The following is a 22,610-nucleotide window of genomic DNA, read 5'->3' as shown; positions in this document are numbered from 1 at the left end:
CAGGTGGTCGAAATTTCCGGAGCCCTTCACTACGGCGTGCCTCATAGCCTATCTCGCTTTAAGACGTTAAAACCCATCTAACAATTTCTTCTGAATACAAATCATAAGAGCCGACAACTGATTACCACTCGTTCTAAGATTATGTAGAAATGGAGAGAGCTAATAATCACGATACAAGTGGCATTGTGTCGCGGTGACATTTGATAACTTTGTGGACAAAATCCAACCTACTGGCTCTTTGAAGCCTAATTTCGAATTGCATGATGGTGTAGGCTGAGGCAACATTCTCCATGCGGAGGCCAGCAGGCGTCCAAGCACACCGGGTCGGGTCGCATGAAATTCCTTAAAAATTTTACTTAACTCATTCTCTACTTTAATTGGATGGCATGACGAAACAGTGCCGACAGACGTTACAGAAGAAGAAGAGACAGACACATGTGCTGAACTAGGAACCAAATGGTTTATTGTGAAAAAAAAAGAGGGGGGGGCAATAGAAAGCAGCAGGGCAAGCCGAAGCTCAGAAGGGAAGGATATGCGGGACGAACATGATGTGACATATACGGGAGCTATCAACACATCACAGATTAAGAAAGGCGAGCTCTTGTGGGAATACAGCCACTGATGGTTGGCTTACACATGAGTTACCAAATTCGTGAATGTGAAAAGCTTCCGATATCCGGTGCAAAGTATCTCTATACTTGGCGATGACAGTGGTGTGGTTCAGAAATGCCTCAGTCTTCGCCATCTGCGGAATGAATAACAATGTTATTTCGGCGTGACTGGTTTGCGATATCTTTCGGGTGTTCGCATAGTCGTTCGTTTACGCACCATCTGGTCTCTCCGATGTAAAAACGGTCACATGAGAGTGGGACCTTGCAGACTACACCACAGCAACAGTTGGCAAATTTATTTCGGTGTTTTTTCTGACACGCTTTTTTTCAACTTTCCTGGTTCACTCTCCTGCACAGGCTTCCTAACTTCAAAATAGCCAAAAAGGTATCAAAAGACGCCATCAACAGCAGTGAGGATGATTAAAACATGCCAAATGTTAATTTTCAGTCTTTACATACGACTTTGGCGCGCTTGTGTCGCTTCTTTCAGCCAAACTCTGGGTAACATTCCTCTTGTTCTGCCACTTCAGGGAAGCTTGCAGCTGGTCAATAGCGTGGCACTGGAGCCTTGGTTCCAGTGCCCGAGTGGCTACACCGCACGTCGATCTGGCCAGCACCTCTCCACAGACATGCTTCGTGTGGCACACTTGCATCGCGTGTGGACGCCTGCCTGGTGATGGTTGTGCCCCCCACGTTTCCAGTGCAGTGGCGAGGTGAGAGGTATTTGCTGAGAAGATGGTTTTATGGTTTTATGGGGTTTGGCATCCTAAAGTGACACAAGCTGTGAGGAACACCGTAGTGAACTGAAACCAACAAAAACCAGCAGATTCCCAAGAGGAAATTTTCACCTTGGAAGGGATCCGGAAATTAGGCCACATGGGAGGATAACCTGTATGGATATAATATTTACACTCGATAGCTGTATTGGTAACCTGTATGAATACCTGTAGGGCAACCTTTATAGGTGACCTGTAGGTATGAATGGGGACCAGAAAGCGGTATAAAAATCTTCGAAAAGAAACCGAAACGGCCCATATTGGGTATTTGTTGTGCCGATTGGATGGTATGTAAACCATGGTGTGTAAAAGAAATTGCATTAAACGGTTTGGTTAGGAGGGTGCAGAAGGGTGGCTACAATGTCTCATTTTTTAGGCTCACTCTGGTATGGTGCTCGGTTGCTGACTTGAAAAACGCCAGTTCGACGTCGGCCACGGCGGTCGCATTTCGATGTATGCACTGCGCAATGTCAGTGGGCGTTAACGATCTCCTGGTGGTCGAAAAGCCCGCCACTATGGTGTCCCTAATATCCCGAGTACCCCCATAAACCATAAACACCGTATTCTGCGCCAGTGTGCTTTAGAAAGGAGCTCTGATATACATTCCTTCGAAGCCATTTATTGATTTTGTTTCCACAGCTACTCATTAACTGTACAGGAATTCAGCAAGACGGACATGAAGTAGTGTGCACAGATCTTGTGCTCCGCGGTGGCGCAGTGCCTTTTCGGCGGCGCGTGTTTCCAAACAGTGAAAGCCCAGTACCGTGGGCCACTGTGGCTTTAACGCCACCACCTAGTTGAAAACTGCGTTTTTGAGAGAACGGACAATAATGTGTTTAAGAACCGTACCTTTCCATTGCTTCTGTTGCACAGCTGATTAGTGTTTCCTTTTCCAATGCAAAAGACAGCAATTCAGAATCCTAATCCCGGTCACGGAGTTTCGATGACGGCGAAACATGAAAGGCGCTAGCGCACATTGGCGAACCGCAGGTGGCCTAAATTATTCTGGAGCTCTCCACTATGGTGTTCCCACACAGCCCATTTGTCGCTTCGAGACTCGAACCCGCAATTTAAGGTTTTTTCTTTCTGAAAAATATTTTGGAGTTTCCTCTAGGTGTGTACTATATTTTTTAGATTGCGGCAAGAAGTTTTCCAGCCAAAAGCCGAGTTTGAACAGTTGACTAGGAGATAATTTTTACTCCACTATTTGTCATAACAAGAGTTACCAGGACGCAAAGCATTTGCAATTCACCTTGAGTTCCTCCTACCCTGTTATGTCGCACACTCGGAAGTTTCAAAGCTCACACAGGAGCTGGGACGTTACACCGGAAGTAGATGCTATATACCTTTGACAGAACGCAATTAAGCATCGGCTACAGGGTCCAACACCGCGGGATTGAATCCAGGCAGCGGGATTAATTAAATTTGCAAACATCCTCCACTGCGACGGTTCCCATAGCCTATGCGCAGTGTCTGGGTGTTAATCCCGACATACTAGGGCAAAATGAAATATTGAGTATCGCTTGGCTCTCTTCGAACCCGAAGAAGCCATTGTTTAGCCACAGAAGTATGAACTAGACTTGCGTACACGAGCTTGTTATTTCCAGCTCATTAACCCAATTTGTGCATTGCCTTTGCAGCAAGGCTACCGGCACCTTGGATGTGGCCGCTGACCGGAGGCAGTTGGGGAAGCGGTCTTGGAAAAATCTAGATCGTGGCGGCGGCCGCCATCCAGCAACCAAGAAAGGTAGGCATTAGTCCGAAACTCCGTATCGTAAAGCGACAAACGTCGTGGGAAACCGTTGCGTACATAGTTGCTTCGCATTGGCGCGACTTTTCACACTGAGACATTGACCACCATACGAGGATCATTCGGCACATTTCGAAAAGTCAAAAGCGCCGTGAGTAACCCGTACGCCACTCACACGCACTGCTGGGCATGTTAGAAAATGCGACTATCGAGCCTGTAGTTTGCTGGCGTAGCCGATTGCACCCAATGACAGCGAGCGCTGGGGTACCCTGGAACGTGCGCAACCCATTTCGGCAGCTAAGAAGAAACGGTAAACGTCACCCTCTGTTATAGGAAAAATGCGCTTAGCCGATGAGGTGCTGTTGATTTATTTGAACTAGGTGAGGTACCGAAGGTATCGTAGTGAGCTAACCAAAGTGTAGCTGAGGAATTACTGCAGATCTGCTCCTTATGCGCATATATGCAGAAAATATGCGAATATGTGCCGTTCCGATCGGTCTAGCTACACCCTCGATCCCCTTCTGCCTCGGCTGCAAGCACAGCTGGGCCTTTCCGATGGCGAGCCTCGCGAGCGCGACCAACATCCTCCGCATCACCCATTGCAGTGCGGAACGGCACCTTCTGCGCCATCACTGCGAGCTGTCTTTTATTGTTTATTTTACGCAACAGTGTATACAGCTTGTTCGGTTCAAAAGCCGTCGGCGTAGTAGTAGTTGTGTTGGCGTCGTATAATTGAGCGTTTCGTGCAGCATAAACTTACTAGTTAAGTTAGAGCCCAGCTTGAGGCTGGAATTCAAGCCTGCGGCGGACACTTTGACTAAGCTGTGTGACTCCTCCATGGAACAGGACTCACGCCTGCAGGACGTCGCGTCACTGCAGCTTCGTCTCCTCCCTTCTGACCTAAGCACCCGCAAGTCTGGTTTTTACAAATCCAGGCGCAGTTGAGCCTCTATCGCATCACCTCGGAGACGACGCGCTTTTACCAGATTGTCTCCGCGCTTCCTCCTGATGTGGCCTGCGAACTCTCGGATCTTCTCTCCGAACCGACGGGAGATGCACCTTATCCGCATCCCAGGTGGTCGAAATTCACTACGGCGCCCTTCACAGCTTGAGTAGCTTTCGAATGTTAAACCCCCATAAGCGATAAACGATTAGCAGCTATTGATGCCTTAACTGGAATAGACGTCACTATCAGTCTGCAGAGAACTAACATGACCAGGTCACAGCATTCCCATTGGCTGAGGGAAGTTAAGTCGCTTCTGGTCAGGTTACATTCTCTAATGGGCCAATTTAATGATCGACAGCGCATTTCGTTCACTTTGCTCTTATTAAGCCCTATTGTAAAGCAATAATTGCTTGCTTTCAAAAGCCGAAATTAGAGGAGAGCCTACTTTGTGTACGCCGCGGTGGCTGACTGGTTATGGCGCTGTGGCTGACTTGTTATGGCGCTGTGGCTGACTTGTTATGGCGCTCGACTGCTGGCCCGAAAGACGCAGGCTCGGTCCCGGCCGGGGTGGTCAAATTTCGATGAAGGTGAAATTCTAGAAGTCCGTGTACTATGCGATGTCGGTGCCCAATAAATAACCCCATATAGTCGAAACTTCCGGATCATTCACTACAGTGTCCCTCATAGCCTCAGTCGCTTTGGGACTTTAATTCCCTTAACCAAACCAAGCCTACTTCGTAATACCTTCAGCGCTGTCTTGTATGAACGGCTTATATTGCCTAGGCAAAACTTAAGCTGCATTTGTTCAGAGTTCTCCTCGAGGTACCTGTGTTTTTGTGAGTGCGCGAGTGTTGTGCATGCTTGATCTCCGTTACACCTTTAATTTGGTTTTCCCTCTTCTTCACCCTCATCTGAAGTGGCATGCCTGGTAAACAACCAGGCACACTTCTCCTGTAGTCATTAAAATACCTCTCTCTCTTAATCAAGGGCAAAGTGCTAAATTGAAGAATATCTGCCTGTGCCTTGCACGCTCTTTCCGGGAAAAAGAACATTGCAAATAAGCAATTCAGCACAGATTTAACCGCTCTCCCCTAAATTACCTGAGTTACTCCTCGATTTTGCAAAACATATGCAATGTAATGCCCCATGCAATGAAGAGAATGCAAATTTCTTTCTCTTTGGGGCTTTTCAAGTGCCATGATAAGGCATCACTCATGTCACCTTCCTCATGCGCAGCCCTGCAGGCGTCCAAGCACAGTGGGTCGTCTGCAATGCCTGCGTCACGCGGAAACGGCGCCGGTGCCACAGCCCCTGTTGCACTAAGCGGTGAGTGATCGACACAAGTGTCTTCCCGCTGAGGCCGAGGAACTGGGTTCGAGCCTTGGAAGAGTCACCAGCCTAACTTAGAGACATGAGGCTAAAAATTCGGCAGAGGCACTTAAGACTACTTACGCGTGTGAGAACGCAAAAGCATCACCGCCCCTGGATGTATTGACACACCACCCACACACGCACATGACACCAACCGGGACACTGTGCGACAAATGGTTGCCTCAAAGTTTTGATACGAAAACGTGGGACGGAGTACAACGGAATCTGCATAATGTCGTAGGTTCGAATACCTGCCTGAAGCTAGCCGCCTGCTTGACTAGCACATGTGAGCTATATGCGACGAGAAATTGTATGACACTACTCGAACGCTGTACGACAAACGGTTGTGTCACAATTTTAGTACAAATGTTGTGGAGAAAACTGGCGCGCTTAAGTTCAAGGATGGGCCGCTATAAAATTCCAGCTGCACACTTTTGACATGGCATTCGAAGACGCATTCATAGGCAGTGTGCTTGCTATCCCACCAACGCAAGCCGCAATAGCAATAGAACACCGTAGCCAAGCAAAAATATGTCGCTGCTTGAAAACAAAGCCGCGGTAAAAATTCACGCTCTCCGAAGAAATAATGCAAATAAAATGTCTTTATAACTGCAACGAATGGATTCCCTTCCATTTGTTTATATCATCGGTAACCGCCGTCTCGCATGTCAACTTCCAGGCAGCTGCCCTGTCTCCTGTCAGGCTCGCACATTGATCCCTCACCAAAGCAGGTATTTGGATGAATTCAGAGAAATCGAGAGCCGCTGGCTTTTAGCGGGGCAGCAGATGACGGGAAGGTCGTACAGCACATTGTCCCCGTTCTCCTTCTCTCTCTCTCTTATGAAGGGGAAAGAAGCGGCGTCCAGGCAGTGCCCCTGGTAGCCTTGCGGAACGAGCGGCCGAGGCCTCCGACCACCGCGTCTGAAGTGCGTTCGTCGCGTGGGTGTAGCAACCAAGCCGCCCGCACTCAGCCTCTTCTCTGCAGCGGGGAAGGGAAGAAATGGTATGTGACACCTGGAAAAGGAACTACCCTCCAAAATGGCGCATACTTTGTCCCTGTCGCTGTGACTGAGCAAGTGGAAAGAGAAAAAAAAGGTAGTGTTTTAAAGTATTTAGACGAGTATGACGTGCGAAAGGACTTCAGGCAACACCGGCTCAAAGGCAGCCGCATGCAAGATCAAGGTCAAAAGTTCTATGGTCAGTGGTTAAGGCCAAAGGTCAAAGGTTGAGACTTAAAAAAACTCCACGTTTTTAACACGATAACGTTAAAGGCCCAATTACGCAGAAAAATCTAGCGTCGGCGTTTTGAGCGAAAAATGACGAGCATGAATGTGACGTGGTGCCCAGAGAACAACCGAGTGTTACGGTGCATAGTTGCTGGGCGAAGACGACGTTGTTTTGGGACGTTCGGCAGTGGACGACGACGAGGACGTGGCAGTTTGTGCGGGAGTGATTTAGCTCGGTGTGCCTTCTGACTGTGGCCTGTCCCGTCTGCCGCTGGGCTAACCCCCCATAATATTTGGTGAGTGCTGGTTATCACACCGGGACCCTGCCCTGGACCTCCGCAGCGGTCGTCAGCTTCGAACCATCACTATGCCGTCCAACCCACCTCCGGCCGCATCACCACTACCAGCGCCGACCGTTGTCGTGGCGCAGCCTCGCGACCCGGGCACCTTTTGTGGCACCGATGACGTCGATGTCGAGGATTGGCTCGCCATGTATGAGCGAGTCAGCAAGCACAACCGCTGGGACGCGACGCTTATGCTTGCTAACGTTATTTTCTACCTGGCGGGCACGGCGCGCGTCTGGTTTGAGACGCATGAGGAAGACCTCACCTCTTGAGACAACTGCAAAGAAAAGCTGAGAGACTTATTTGGCAAACCAATTGGACTCAAGCTGAGTGCTAAAAGAGACCTTGCTTCTCGAGCACAGTCGTCTACGGAGTCATACCTCTCATACATCCAGGACGTCCTCGCTGCACCGAAAAGTAGACAGCGCCATGCCAGAGACCGACAAGGTGGGCCACATCCTGAAGGGATTTGCTGATGATGCATTCAACCTTCTTCTTTGTAAAGATTGTGCAACGGTTGACTTCGTCCTCCAGGTATGCCGGCAATTCGAGCAGGCAAAACATCGCCGTATTGCTTCTCGTTTTGATCGCCTTTCGAACACCGCGGCGACCTCACCTCTTGGGACAACTGCAAAGAAAAGCTGAGAGACTTATTTGGCAAACCAATTTGACTCAAGCTGAGTGCTAAAAAAGACCTTGCTTCTCGAGCACAGTCGTCTACGGAGTCATACCTCTCATCCATCCAGGACGTCCTCGCTCTGCACCGAAAAGTAGACAGCGCCATGCCAGAGACATACCTCTCATACATCCAGGACGTCCTCGCTCTGCACCGAAAAGTAGACAGCGCCATGCCAGAGACCGACAAGGTGGGCCACATCCTGAAGGGGATTGCTGATGATGCATTCAACCTTCTTCTTTGTAAAGATTGTGCAATGGTTGACTTCGTCCTCCAGGTATGCCGGCAATTCGAGCAGGCAAAACATCGCCGTACTGCTTCTCGTTTTGATCGCCTTTCCAACACCGCGGCGACATCCTCCTGCGAAGACTTGCCAACACTGCGACAACCGCCCCATCCTGCCAATTTAACTAGAATCGTCTGCAGAGAACTGGAAGCTATGACTCCCGTCACCTTCGCCCCTCAACCGACCGACTCTACGATTGCGCTGATCCAGGCCGTCGTTCGCGAGGAGTTTGCGAACGTGGGCCTCAATTCTGGCCTGCCGTCTGCGTCGCCCTGTTCGCCAAACACCGCTCCACTGGTTGCTGCTGCTTCACCGACTCCGACCGTACTAGCACGTTACCGCTACCGGAATCCTGCGGATTGGCGCACCCCGGACGACCGCCCAATCTACTTTACCTGTTCGCGTGTCGGCCACATTTCCCGTCACTGCCGCAGCCGTTGGTTTTCACCACCTCACCTTCGTTCCACTTACGATCGTCGTGCAGAGTACGGATCCAGTTCCAATTATGATCGCCGTGCCGGCTTGGAACCACGCCAGACGTCTTCCCGTGCTGAGTCTCCGCACGCTTTCGACACTTCGACCCCGCGAAGGTCCAGCCGCTCGCCTACCCCTCAGATCCGCCGCTCTCGTTCTCCGCAATTTCGACGCCCGTCCACTCCACCCTTACCTGGCTCTCACTCGGAAAACTAACCAATGCAGCTTCCGGAGGTGATTCTGCATTGATGACCCAGCCCGAAAATCCTCTCCTGACCCTCGCTCCTCGCCGCAACCTTCTCCATATCTGCGTGGACGGTGCACCAGTTACCGCTCTTATTGACACTGGCTCCCAAATTTCTGTCCTGAGCTCCTCGTTTCGCCGTCGTCTGAAGAAGGTTGTGGCACCTGCCGTTTCCTCAGCCGTTAGCGTCGCCGACGGAAGTGCTGCTGCCGTTGTTGGACTGTGCACTGCGCGTGTTTCCATTGCTGGTCGTACAACCCCTGTCGCGTTCACTCTCCTCGACCATTGCCCCCACGATGTGATCCTCGGCATCGACTTTTTAACGACGCACGCGGCTCTAATTAATTGTGCCACTGGCCTTCTTCGTTTGGACTTGCCGCTCTGCTCCGAAATCGCCGATACCAAGCCGCCTCGCTTACGTGCCGCTGAATTTACTCGCTTGCCGCGTGACGCTGCAGTCTATGTCCCTATGTCGCCGTTCCCGCCGTTCCTGATGGTGTCTACGTCACGTACCCAATCAAGGACGTTGTCCTCCAGCGTAACGTCATCCTCCCACACACAGTCCTGACCGTCACCGGCAACCGCACCTACCTTCCGGTTCTGAACATCAGTCTCGCCCCCCGAGTTTTACCCTGTGGCATCGCACTCGCTGAACTGGTTCCATTGGCCGAATGTACAGTTTCTGCTCTAACAGCTCAGCCTAAGGCTGGTCTCCATGCCCTTTCCTGCTCGGCCGCTTCACGCCCAGACCCTACTTTTGCAATGATCGCGGTGGATTTGCCACCTGACCACGCTAACGCCCTCTGCGCCCTTTTAGCTTCCTACAGCGATGTCTTCGATTTCGGGAATCGTCCTCTTGGCCAAACTTCTGTCGTGACCCATCGCATCGAGGCAGGTGGGCCACCCAGGTCACTTGACCTTGCGGTGTCATCACAACCTGCCCACCGTGGCAGGTGGCAGATAAATTAACGATTGGTCGCTCGGGAAGAGCAACCTGGGCCGCACAAGGCCCACCGCAGGTAGCACCTGCTATCAGTGCCGCATAGCTCAACCACTTTACCAATGCACCAGGAGGGCTACAAGGCATCTCAGGGACCTATAAGAGAATGACCCTTTGCATACATGCGAATTGCACTACGCTGTCGCATCATACCCTTAATGCGGAGCGTTAGTGTACCTTCCAATGTTTTTCAGCTTTCATTGTGAAGGAGTACATTCACACTAGAACATAGTTCTTTAACACGTCAAATTGCCACGGGCCTCCCCAAGTTTAAAATTGTTGTCACACGCCAGAGCTGCCTTCTTTAACTCATGAACTCTTCCTCGAGATGCGTGTGGGTTGGACGTAGTTTCGCCTGTCGTTTTATTCGTGGTAGGATTCGATAACCCTCCGTACTGGGTACATCTGATGCCTCTACAAAGCCTAAATTTCCGAGCGCCGCACGACGGAGGCTGACTTAACAATCTTCTTGCGCAGGCCGGCAGGTGTCCAAGCACTCAGGTTCGCATGGAATTCCTGCGTCGTGCGCAGACAACCGCGGGACAGACGTAAGTCCCGTGCATCGCAGCCTTCCATAAACTACGTGGTAAGTGATCATTGTTGGGGGGGGGGGGTTGTTCATAGCCTCAGTTCCTAATGCAACTGAGGTTATGAACAACGCCGTAGTGGAATGCCAGTGCAAAAATTTTTGGCATGCATTACCTAGCCTTATACAGGCTATAAGTGCATTGAATATTGCAGAATTCTCAAAAAGTGTTGCAGTTCCCCTTTAAGCCCCAGAGTCCATTCGAATGCGGTAATCTTCGATTGCACCTCGATGTAATAACGCCACTTACCAAATATGGAGTGAGGTAAGAAACGGCGCATGTCCTTGTCATATTTTTCTAAGCCTCGCGGGGTGTGTTATCTTATGTATCTTCTTAATAGGTGCAAAGGGAATGTATTTGTACAATCGCAGTCACTCGCAGGCTATTCTTTAAGTCGTCCTACAGACAGGTCGAGACAGTATAAGGGCGTCATCCGAAGCGTTTCTAGTCATGTCGGCCGCTCTCAGGTTGGGTCCTAGAACCGAGGGCGAAGATTGCCATCGGCGCCTCCTAGTTTCTTTTTCTCGGACGCTGTTTCGCCCATCAAATTGATAGTTGAGTTCTACCTGCCTGTCTGCTCTGTACGAGCGAGGCCAGAATAAAGAATGCGTGAATTGTGGCAGAATGGCTGCGCCGAACTGCTTCGCCACGCCACCTAACAAGGTATGCGGGAACTGCGTGGCTCTGCATGCGCAGAGAAAGAGCAAGCCGTGGAGTCCTCGTAATCGCCACAGCCCTGCCGTTTTTACTCCTCGAACACGCGATTACGAGACGAGGGCCACATGGCTGGCTCTTTCTCTGCGCATGCAGATCCACGTAGTTCCTGCCAGCTAAGCCAGGAGACTCTCAACATGTCTCAGTTGGTTTCGCTGTGCTTTTGCACTTTGTGTTTTTTAAAAGCTGGATTAGATTGGGAGACCTAATATAGGCTCATCCGGAGTGCTCATAACGGCGGTAAGACGTCACCTCTCTATGTGGTCCTCATTCCGCAGTCGGTGCCATCTGCGCTGTGACCACAGACTGCAGAGGGAGCCAATCGGTACTGCAACGTGAGCGTCGCGTGCCAACCAGCAGGCAGCAGCACAAAACCAGCAGACTTCGGTGAGTGAGAGATGGCGTTTTCCAGGGTATGACGCAGGACGGGAAACGTGCGTCGTGGACATTCTCGGGAACACGTTCATTGTTGGGATAAGAAGCCCGTTATGCCTTAAGCGTTGTGGCCTGGACAACATTTCTCCTTTTCTCTGCCCACACTAATACAGCATATGTTGGGATAAGGGGAATTCTAGCATATCCTTTTGAGGGATTTAATTCAAGGAAGTAGCGCACTCCTTTTGGCGGTATTGATGTGACTGCTTCTGTAGAACGCTTGCATATTGTAAAGTAATTCCTCCGCTATTCCAGTGTCTATCAACTGTCGATTTAGACCGTTACGAGGCTTGTGGGGTCAATGAACTCCTAGAGCAGCAGTGCTCAAACTTCAAGTTGCCTTGCAGTTGTCGTGGCGAGTTGTTTTGCAGTCTCCGTTATCGACGACGAAGCATTCGAGGCATTACGCCTACAGAGGGCTTTTGCGCAGAAAATCAAAATGAAGAAAAAAGGAATTTGAAGCAGAGAGCTCTTTTTCCCTGCTTTCTCCATTTCGCGTTTAACGTATCGCGCTGTTTCCTCTGCGAAGAAAAATCTGAAGCAAACCTTACTATCTGAACACTGAGTGCAATGAACAGAAGCAGAGAGACAGTGTTGCCCGCTTCATCCGTTCCCCTTTGGGCGCAGGCGGTCCTCCGTGAAGAACTCTTGGCAGCAGATGCCTGGCAGCCCAGCACAAGCGGTCAGCCGAAGGTGAGGGCCGGTTCCGCTCCTGTCCGAAACACGAAGTGAATCCTTTGGAAACATACGCGGCCTCCTATACATGCCGCCTTGTCCCGAGTGTGTGGTTTTGCCCTTCTCTGTCGTATAACAGCAGCCAGGAGAACGGAAGTGTTTTCTTCAATAGGGGTTCCAAGCTGCAGGATGCTGGTTAGTAGAATTTTAAATGGGCGGCGGTCGTATCCTGTGACTGTTTTGCAGTGTAAATGAATATGTCGAAAAATCAGGAGAAATTGGGCATGATTTGCTGACACGGCTTGTTCAACTGCGTTCATAGAAGAGTTAAGATCAATATTACTGAAAGGAGCAGTGGGCAGCTGGCCTACGTGAGAGACCTACCCAGCCTAGGACCTCTCTCCCTCTCGCGCTGCCCTCTTTCCTTTGGGGACAAATAAAGTTGTCAATCAATACAATAGTAATATGTCCGATTGAATCTCGTCGAACGCCGCTAGTGCGCATGTGCAGATACCCCCGAAAGGGTGCAGGCCTCCTGCTGGCGACACCTGTCCCCTCTGATTCTTCTACGCGTGAGTGCCGGTCGCTGGTTTTCGCAGTATGCGGTAACGGTACATGTACACCTTGCTGAAACTTCACCCCTTTGAATATTCGGCCTCAGTTACAGCAACTTCTTCCGTAATTTTTACCTTTTTGTAAATATTTTCCCCTGCCATAGCCTATCGCTAGGGTTTGGAAGGCAGTGAGTGTTAAAGGTAGCTTACCAAGGCGCTGCTGATACAGGGACAAAATGCAAGCAATTCCTTGCGCTGCGCTCACTCAGTGCAAAGTAGCGAGCCCCAATTGGTGTAAATTATGCATACGCATGCGTATTGGTGGCTAGTGGTTGCAGTATGCGGTATGATGCTGACGGTACATGTTCGACATGCTAAAACTGCACAAACACGCCTATATGGCAGTAAAATTTGAGTAATCTGCCCTCTAGCACACACTGGTTGGTAAAAGAGTGTATACTACACCCATTAAAAATTGAGCGCGCCACAGGACACCTTGCTCTCTATACTCTCACATAGGTGTATTCGTGTTTAAAGTGTAAAGGACAGCTTACTTCCATTTTACTCTTTTCTGATCAGTGTGTGTGTCTTTGGAACTGCTTCTGAGACGACCAGCTCGCGCAAAGCAGTCCGTGTACGAGTGCGTAATTTAGCCGCTGCATCTGACGTAGGCAAAACTGGTGGTACGCCGTTCCAGAATTGTAGTTCCTTCTCTTTCACCTCTTCCTGACTTTATGCAGCGTTGCTTTCAGCAAGCGACGTGGTATGTGATTTTGAATGATTCACCTCGTGCAGATAAGCTGGCGTTGTGGACCCCATCGTGTAAAATACCTTCGTCGCGCCTGGATGGCTGCCTGCAAGAAGCCATTCCAGAGCTACTGCGCGCCCAGGTGAGCAATCGCTGGGGAAAAAGAGTGACGCTTGGCACGTTTCCTCCTGTCCTGTACTCTGGTTATCATTGCTGGAGGAAAGACTGTTGCATATCGCCGTAGCTGAAATTCTGGGTCTGTGTTATATAATGATTTCTTCCCATTACATACCACTAACTTTCTGCCCTTCGCTGATGTCTGAAGCGATGGCACGACATGGGATTCAGTCAGTACCGGAGACCAGGCGTGGGGCGTGTGGAGTCCCGTTGGCCAGTGACGAAGGGGCGGAATTCAAAGCTGGAAGAGATTGGTTTCAAACCTGTTACGGAGCATGCTGTATGTACACATAAGGAAGAAACATTCACATATACGGACAATTTTACCGCTCACAAGTGACTTATTTGCACCAAACCATGGTGGACATAAAGGCTGCATACCGCATGGGCGCAAAAAATACGGAAAGAAAAGACAGTTTGCTTTGCCGGCCAAGAAATAATTGTTTATTGCCAGTATCAATAGATAATGAGGAACATTTCAAGAACACGAAAAGTCATTTGAATCGAACAGGGCTAGTAAAATCTAACTGAATGCACTTGCTTATGCAAGATGTACAGGAAAATTATTTCGCTGCTTTTCTCTGGATGTGGTACCTCACGGCGGGGTGACGCGGCTGTTGAGTCGTTGGTGTCCGGCGGTGTCTTCCGCTGAAACACGGGTAAGTAGACAACCATTTCTGAAGTGAAGGAGCCGGGCTATTTCGCAGTCACTGAGCACAGTGGCGTAGCGAGAAATATTTTTTTTTTTTTGGGGGGGGGGGGGGTGTTATACGCCACCGTTAAAAAAACTGAGATAGCCTGGTTCCAAACCATACCTTAGCCATTTTTTGGCTTCAATAAAGACGAAGGGTTAGTTGTTTCGTTCACCGCAATGTTTACAAAAAAAGAGTGCATACAGGACTGTGAGGACTTCATTCGTAAAGATTTATCTAAAAAACTCTGGCATCAAAAATCACGGATATTTTCAATGGCATTTGTCAAAACTTCTACCCCATACATGTGAACCTGCGCTGGGCCGCATAGTCGGTTTAAAAAACACACACGTTTTAGCGATAGTTTATGATCATTTCAGGACAATGCAAAAAATGAAAAAGTAGGCTGACGTGAAAAGCTATGTTTAGTCCGGTGAACTGTGCCTACAATTACAAGGAGTGCCATAAGTTGTGCGATGACGAAGAAGAGCGGCTCTTTTTCTACAACATCCGCTTTCTATTATAGATCCTCGACTACTTACTGTTGTATATTTGGTTTTGGTTTTGATTTCACAATCACCGCCGCTAGGAGGACTGGTGTCGCCTGTGTATAAAAACATGCGTATACTTGAATAATAGAAGTTGATGTACTGGTTGCTCGGCCGGAGCGGCCGCTTCTCATTCTTGGGCGGCACACGCCGATACAACACGTAGATCAGTAATTTAGAGAATAAATAGAGAATGCAAATGCATCATAACATTCTTGAATAATTACTGAAACACAGAAATAAGGGCCACTGTCTGAAACTCAAACGCGGAACTGTCGGGCTAGGAAAAGAATGCTATTAGAATGCGGTCACGGCAATCCGTGAAACTTCTGTGAGTTCCTCTACTAGATGAACATTAAATACAATCGTCTTCGGGGGGGGGGGGGGGGGGGGGGGGGGGTTCTGGCACTGGACCCCCCCCCCCGTCCCCTGGCTACGCCCCTGACTGACCGCTGATCTGCCAGCTCAGTGTCCGTGCAAGTGTGTCTCATATGCGGTCTTGAGCTCGCGCGCTTTCACAACTTATTGCATGCAGGCGGCGCAAGGTTTGGCATAAAAAAGTGTTTAAAACTCTGCTGCGGAATGCCCTTAACTCAGCAAAACTTCTCGCTGTGTTCCCATCTTTTGCTTATGACCAACACCTAAGGTCCAAGACCTGCAGTCATTGTGGCTATTACGTCCATCGCAGTGGGTGCACGGCCACGTGCCTGACAGGGACACTGGTCACGTTGGCGCGCTGGTCACGCGACCATGTGAAATGTGGTGAGGCTTAGCCTGTTATTGCATACCAGTGTAACGGTTATGGAGGTGTGCTGTCTGCCTAACAGGTGGGCAGCTTGATGTTTAATTAAGCAGTTTGCGTTAGTCTCAGTGACGGTATTAAATTAACATTGTCTTGTCTCAATGGTCATGCCGCAGGATCCAGGCCCGCGACTACCCACAAGGAAGCTGCTGTCAAATCAGATCGAGTAAGCAGCTGTATTTGTGACGCCATCTGGCGTCGTGATGAAAAAAGTCCAGATTTCTTTACGTATTCAACGGGAGGCGGGAGCAAGGAGTGTTCTACATGTAATTAAGAAGGTTTTGTCTCTCAAAGTGACTCAGGCTATGAGGGACGCCGTAGTGAAGGGCTCCGGAAATTGCAATCACCTGCGGTTCTTTAAAGTGCGTGACATAGCATACCACATGGGCCTGTAGAATTTCACCTCCATCGAAATTCGACTGCCGCGAGCGGGATCGAACCCCCTTTACAGGAAATTAGACATTCATTTAAAAATGAAAAGCTCATAGTCCCTGAAATACTTGATAGGGACTTTTTGGCGATATATTGTTCTTGGCTGGCACAAGACAGGCTTAAGTGGAGATCCATTAACAGTGTTGAACTGTTTTGCAGACTGGCTATGTCTATAAGGGACGCCGTAGTGGAGAGTGTGAGGAATTTCGATCGGGAGCCCTCCTCTACGCCGTCCCTCATAGCCTCAGTCGCTTTGGGACGTTAAACTCTATGCAACCTTAAGCCTAAAATTATGGTAGTAATAGGAAAGGTGGGTTTACTTTTTACGTGTACAGTGAGCACTTAATTCACTGAAATTAAATGGCATGCAAAATTGTGACTAGATATGGCTCTGGAAAAAAAACTGACCCTCAAATACTTGAGCAGTATTGAGCTGTTTTGGAGACAGTTAGGCTATTACTGCGACCAAAGCCGTAATGGAGGGCTCCGGGTCGGAGCTTGGAGACGTTAAATGAAAACCTTAAAAATATTTTTTTTTTGCTTTTATTGAGTACAGTGAGCGTTTCATTCACTGGCTTAAATTAGACATACCACACGTACCGAGCACTGCGAAGGCCTGCCGCGAAGTGGTACTGCGGTGGTACGCATCAATTCGCAAACATGGCTTCCACCGAGTGTCTGGCGAGCAGCTGCCCCCTAGTTCTTATTCCTTCGAAGTGATGGAGCCATCGATCGCGGCGGAATGATGGATGAAGACGAACACACTTAGGCAGCACGTGTGCATTTTGATTCCCAGTTGGCCATAGGCTCCTTAGTGCTGCAAATTACTGTACAGGTACACCCTAGTTGTTTTGTGTCACCACACTTTGCCCCGAAGTGTTTCAGCCAAATGAGGCCGTTCAGGAGCAAGCATACTCCTAGAATGGCACATAGGCTAAGTTGTTCTGGTGTGGAGTCGATCCTGGATATACAGCAACCAAAATTGTGGAACTTTTCCATGTAATAATTTCAAAACATTCCCTTGAAATCCCTTACAAAAGAATAGCACCACTCAACGCGTTTTGTCCATCTGCCATTCAGCGAAATATTCAGTCTGTCGAACAGCGTGCCCCTGCATGTGCCGCTCCTGCAAATCGCATTCCCGTGATTCCTCATGCGTGAGGCCGCGTACATACCCGCTGCCACCACTAGCCACATGAAAACACCTTAAAGCTGTTGGACGAGAGGATAGGGTTTTATGGTTCGTGTGGCCTTCGGACTCGTGGTTCAATACCGCAGCAGCGCTTACTACATTGGTTGTCATGTGGTGACGCTAACACAGCTCGCCGAAGTCTGTGAGTGGACTTCGCCGGACGTGCGTCGCTTACAACTGTACCTTAATATCAGTTATTATTGTGTTTACATTGTGAGGACAGCAAAATTAGCCCTTTTATGATATACCGTGGCTTCCTACAAGGGATCGTCCACGGCGCTTTCGATGCTACGCAGGATAGGCCTAGAGAGAAGTCATGTTTACGTGAATACGACAGATGCATAAAGTGTTTCCTAGCGTTTCCTAGTTCACACCTCCCGGCCACCATGTCGTCTAGGTCTTCTCTGCTCGCAGAGTACGCAGATATGGTAAGAAAAGAGATTAATCGGTGCTATCTTCATACCGTTAGCGTATGCAGCGTATGCGCGCTACGCGTACGCTAAACGCAGGCATTTTGCGGGTCGTAACGCCATTTCTTACGTTCTCAATTTCTTACGTTCTCACTTCAGCCTAGCAGAGGCACGATAAGCCCGCCTTGTGGTACCATCTTATTGTTAAGACGAGGATCATTTTTGTTAACAAACTCAGGCTCCTCTTAAGCCTAAAAGCGGAAGAGTCGTCACTATAAACAAAAAAAGCAAATTTATCGCTCGTACTTTCTGCTATGGGTGAGGTGAGACGAAGCGAAAGGCCGGTGCCCCATTTATGGCCAGTAAGAGCACTGAAAACGGCAGTAACCACGACGAATTCAGTCCGGAGCGAGGGGTCCGGCTTGCAAGGGCACCGCCATTTTTGACGATGATGATGATGATGTCCTCGGGCTGAATGGCACATACCCACGGCGGGGGATTGGCCAGGGTGCATAGCGGATACAAACGCACTCATGTACAGGGAATGGGGTATAATTAAATCTAAAATTTGGGACACAGAGCTAGAATTTGTACAATACAAAAAATACGGAGAAAGAAAAGTTGTGAATTCACATTCTAGCAGAGAAATCTACCAGATGAAATTATATAATTGTGAATAGAATCGAACACTGGTTTCAGGGCATGTCCCTTGGCGCTTGCCCCGAAGGATAAGAGAATCGGAATAGATAGAGGAAGCCCAAGCCGAGCGAGGGGACAATAGGACCATCAAGGGCAGACTTTGCTAAAAAATCAGCCCTCTCATTAGAAACAATGCCACAGTGCCCATTTTTGACCCCGCGAGAATGCAACTTCTTCTTCCCCATCCTATTGGCCGATGGAAATCGGCGGAATTCTTCCGGCGGCAAAAATCCGTCCTGGACCGATTGGGCTTTCCGCTGGGCATTTCGACGAAATCTCCGCCATGGCTGCGGATACCGCTCGCTGTCACCGCCCCAAGTGAGAACGCGCCTTGACGCGGACTCGACCGGTGATGCGCGGCAATCCTGAATTGTTGCTGTTGCTGAACCTTTTTCCGCAGATCAGCCGCTGCCGCAGACAGTCGTGTGACACACCTGCATCGCGTATGCACCGTTTGCAGCCAACGAAGATCACCAGCAGCCAACAGCTGTGCGGAGGTAAGCCATTTTTGTTTAGAGCGAAGTGTTAAAGGCGACTCTCAGACGAGTATATATAAATTATTGGCGTATTCTAGTAGGTTTTTGCCTGTGCTCACACCAGCGAGGCGAGAACTTGAGATTTTGGAGTGAATTTGTATTGTACAGTTTACAAAGAACGCGAAGCCAGAGCCGATGGTTGCGCAGTGCTCTGTGAGAACTTTGCAGCTCTCCGAGTAGACACCTGGACAACATCTAGTGGAGTTGATTGGTTTGGCTTTATGGGGTTTGAAGTTTTAAATCCACCCCGGACTATGAGGGACGCCGCAGTTGAGGTCTCCAGATAATTTGGACCACCTGGGGTTCTTCAACGTGCGCTGACATCACACAGTACACGCTCATCTAGCATTTCGCCAGCATCGACATTTTAGAGGCCCATGTACTATGTGGTCTCAGTGGACGTTAAAGAACCCCCTGAGGTCGAAATTTCTGCTGCTTTTCACTATGGCGTCCCCCATAGCCCGAGTCGCTTTGGGACATTAAACGCAAATAAACCAAACCAAACTAGTAAAATGTATAATTGTTGCTGTATCTTGTCATTTCCTTGAAAACCAGCTTTTGCTTGATTTCGACGAAAGGAAATGCGCATAACTGAACACCTGAAGCATTCAGTAAAAAAAAAGCATAAATGCTGGCTCAGATCTTTTAGTCGGCGTACGTATTTCTTTCTAAAGGTGTGCTCGACGTGTCCTCTGAGCAAATGAGCCAGTCATTGAAAAATAGACCTTCAAACATACTTAGAGCAAACCGGTACTGGCGTTTCAGGAAAGGCAGTTTTTTTTAGCCAGATAGACGCTTTTCTCGGTGATACTAGTATTAGCGAACACCAGAAAGGAGGCGCATCGTGTTATACTGGTAAAATGAATAATTATTCCACAGATAATTGAGAATTACTGCGCCATGTCTTTTCCTTGAAAACCAGTTTTCTCTTGATTTTGGGGAAAGGAAGTGAGCATAACTGGACACGTGCAATTTTAACGAGATAGGCACCTGGTTGCAATTCGAGATTTGTAGCTGGCCATTAGTGCAGTGCCTATATTAGTTCTTGGAAAACGAAATCACTTTCTGCACTGTGGCTCAATAAATTCCGGCCATTTATCGCGCAATTCGAGCGCGCGCTCAGCGATGTCCATGTAAACGCGTCAACTCGTGGCGCATGTGCCACGTGACACTCCCTGTCCAGCCTGCACTGCGGTGCTCACCGTTCCTCGCTGCGCCAGCCGAGGCGAGGAAGAGGTGGTCACGTGGCATGTGCGTCACGGAGTCACGCAGTTTGAGGTTTGTTCGATTCAGAACTGGTTCTCTGCACCAATTCCGAAAAAGTTCCGTTGGTGCCGGCGCGGTGCAATTCCAGTTTCTTGGTGCAGGTGCAGCGCGTCAGCAGCGTCACAAATCACTGGTGCGGAGATTTTCAATCGAGCGCGTGCACGCACAGGCCTTGTCGTCTGCTATCCGGTTCTCGTCCGTCGTGGTGTGTTGTGTCGCGCGGTGCGTCGCGTCTGTTTTTCGTGCATCGTGGACGACGGCATCGCCGAATCCATTTTTATGGAATTTTCGGAATCGTCAGACAGCGAAGATGAGGAAGCCGACGTGGTGCTTTCTTTTGCAGCAACACAGTTCGGACAGACCGCAACAGAATCCCCAACTACTACGAAAGCGAGGTATTTCAGCTTCGAATTCAAGAGGCTGTCGCGAGAAACGGGAAAAACTTCCTTCAGTTGGCCATTGATGTTAACAAACATTTCGTCGTCTGTGCGCGTCGTCTGCTTACGCCGCCAAACAAGTGCACCACTGTCCTGCACCTCCGTCTCTGACGGTGCCGCGGTTCTTTGCACCAAAGCGGCACCACGACTGCACCAAAATCACTCGCGGACGGTGGTGCAGGGGGCGCTGTGAATCGAGCGCTTTGGTGCAGCGCACCGTGAACCGGTTCCGGCGGTGCAGAGAACCACGGCTGAATCGAATGCAGCTTTGATGGTCATCGCTGAGCGCGAGCACCGCAAACGCGCGGTTTTCGAATTCAGCGCGAAATTTCAAAAAGCTAATGCGGTTGTTCCTAATGGCGAGCTACAAATCTTTCATTGCAACCAGGTGCCCATCTGTAAGAGTTGAAATTGAAATTGAAATTGAAATTGAAATTTATTCCGCAACAGAAATGGAATGTTGCGAGGAGGGCAGGTAAAAAGCTGAAAAAACAGCTTGAGGAGTCCTGACCTCCCAGCATACACAGTAGCGCAGCAGCGTGCGGCGAAGGCGTACACGTCAAACATCAAAGCGAGGAAAGAAAAAAAAAAGAATAAACAGGTTATACAAACAAGGTACGCAATTTCTGTGAGGAAATCGCGGAAATGTCATTATTTGTTTCAGTAAAAAGATAATTTAAAACCGTCGGCAATGAGTATTTCAACATTTGTTTCCCGTAGTTAGTCCGGCGTTTGGTGACATTCCAGGGTTCCAAAAAACGTACGTTATAGGTTATAGTTAATGAAGAATACCCGAGTAATTTGCGATTCGCTGATGCATTTCCTTGCTAAGCACCGGCATTACACGGACGACGGAATTGATGGGCCTTTCTGAAACGCCTGGTATATAGAAGCACAAGTTTGTCGTCGACGTGCAGTTGGTGGCATCAGTATAAAGTAACCAGCCAGTAAAGTTGGGTCGACCAATATTGTAGCGCATTGTTGTCTAATAACCGTGTGTATTCGCCTTCGCAGATGAGCTGTCGGCGCATTTGATGTGGGAACACGGGCCGAAGGCGCTCTGTGGAAGCCGCGACGAGGACTTTCCAACTCCTCAGCGAGAGTAATAGCTTTAGTATATCCACTCGGCCTTTTCAGTAATATTCTGAGCATCGCGAAGCATCCACGCAACACCATAATCCGCCTTTTTTCAACACGGCCGCTCCGCGCATGCGCGCCTCTTCTCCTCCAGCTCCAATGGTCGAAAAGCGCAGCTCCTTCTGCGCATGCGCACTTCATGTTAGTGTCAGGAGCATGCGACAGATGGCGGCAGCTGTCAACACGCGCCACTTCGCAGATGTAGCTGGCACCTCGTAGAAGCAGATCGTGAGAGCGTCTCCCGCGTGTTTGCCTTCAATCAGTAGCGGACAAATTTGCGCCACTCCCCAGAGGGCATCACTTCTTGCGAAAAAGGTGGATTAGGGAGAAAAACCACTCTCTGTACGAGGAAAGCTCAGCAACATTGGAGGCGCATTTAAACCAGCTTTCTCTGAGTGTTGTTTTGCGGGCTGCATTGGATTTGTTTACCCAGTGGCGCCTTGTTACAGCAAGCACCGAGGGTTGTAGGTATACTAGCGATGATTACGGCAGAGGCTTTAAGGTAACAGCTATACAGAGCAGGCGTGAGCTACTGAGGAACTTTGCAGCTCATGGCGTGGCGCGTGGCTGACTACCAATGTAGTAGTAGGCGTAATCGGGCCAGATCCGCATGAACGACCCGGCTAATCACATACCGAATTCAATTTAAGTTCTGTAGAAGGGAAGACTAAAAGGCCGGAATGACATTCGGCAGTTGTAAATACGAGCAGTGCACAACGAGCAGTGCACAACGGTAAAACGTCATTTGCCTTTAAACAAAATACACCAGATTCTGCGTCAATATGAGTGCATGAATAAATAAAGGTAAACAAAAGGCGTCGGAAAAGGCGAACTGCTGTAAAAATTTTACTCCAATAATGATTGT

At 49.3% G+C, this 22,610-nt stretch overlaps 2 protein-coding genes across 5 annotated transcripts in view; both read left to right on the top strand.

Moving 5' to 3' along the window:
• The first annotated feature begins 1,172 nt into the window (after nt 1-1,172).
• Nucleotides 1,173-22,610, top strand: part of LOC149347763 (uncharacterized) — a 220,076-nt gene continuing 198,638 nt past the window's right edge. For 2 of the 4 annotated variants that reach the window (XM_089587435.1, XM_089587437.1), the window contains exons 1-3: nt 1,173-1,324; nt 6,134-6,185; nt 6,301-6,457. In XM_089587435.1, coding sequence (XP_089443561.1) covers nt 6,455-6,457 — 3 coding nt within the window. In that variant the 5' untranslated portion in view covers nt 1,173-1,324; nt 6,134-6,185; nt 6,301-6,454. Of the gene's footprint in view, nt 1,325-5,299; nt 5,410-6,133; nt 6,186-6,300; nt 6,458-10,181; nt 10,291-22,610 lie in introns of those variants that run through there. The other 2 variants (XM_089587438.1, XM_089587436.1) reach the window with 2 other exon arrangements.
• The window catches only part of LOC149347770 (uncharacterized), a 39,001-nt gene continuing 27,306 nt past the window's right edge, over nt 10,916-22,610 (top strand). The window contains exons 1-4 of the mRNA XM_089586039.1: nt 10,916-10,954; nt 12,068-12,133; nt 13,410-13,559; nt 18,770-18,866. Of these exons, the coding sequence (XP_089442165.1) occupies nt 10,916-10,954; nt 12,068-12,133; nt 13,410-13,559; nt 18,770-18,866 (352 nt within the window). The remainder of the gene's footprint in view (nt 10,955-12,067; nt 12,134-13,409; nt 13,560-18,769; nt 18,867-22,610) is intronic.

Source organism: Amblyomma mixtum, chromosome 4 (assembly GCF_055824585.1).
Source record: "Amblyomma mixtum isolate Tamu chromosome 4, ASM5582458v1, whole genome shotgun sequence".
Classification (NCBI taxonomy): domain Eukaryota; kingdom Metazoa; phylum Arthropoda; class Arachnida; order Ixodida; family Ixodidae; genus Amblyomma; species Amblyomma mixtum.
Note: the sequence above shows the minus strand (reverse complement) of the source record. Positions and strands in the feature narration are given on the sequence as shown.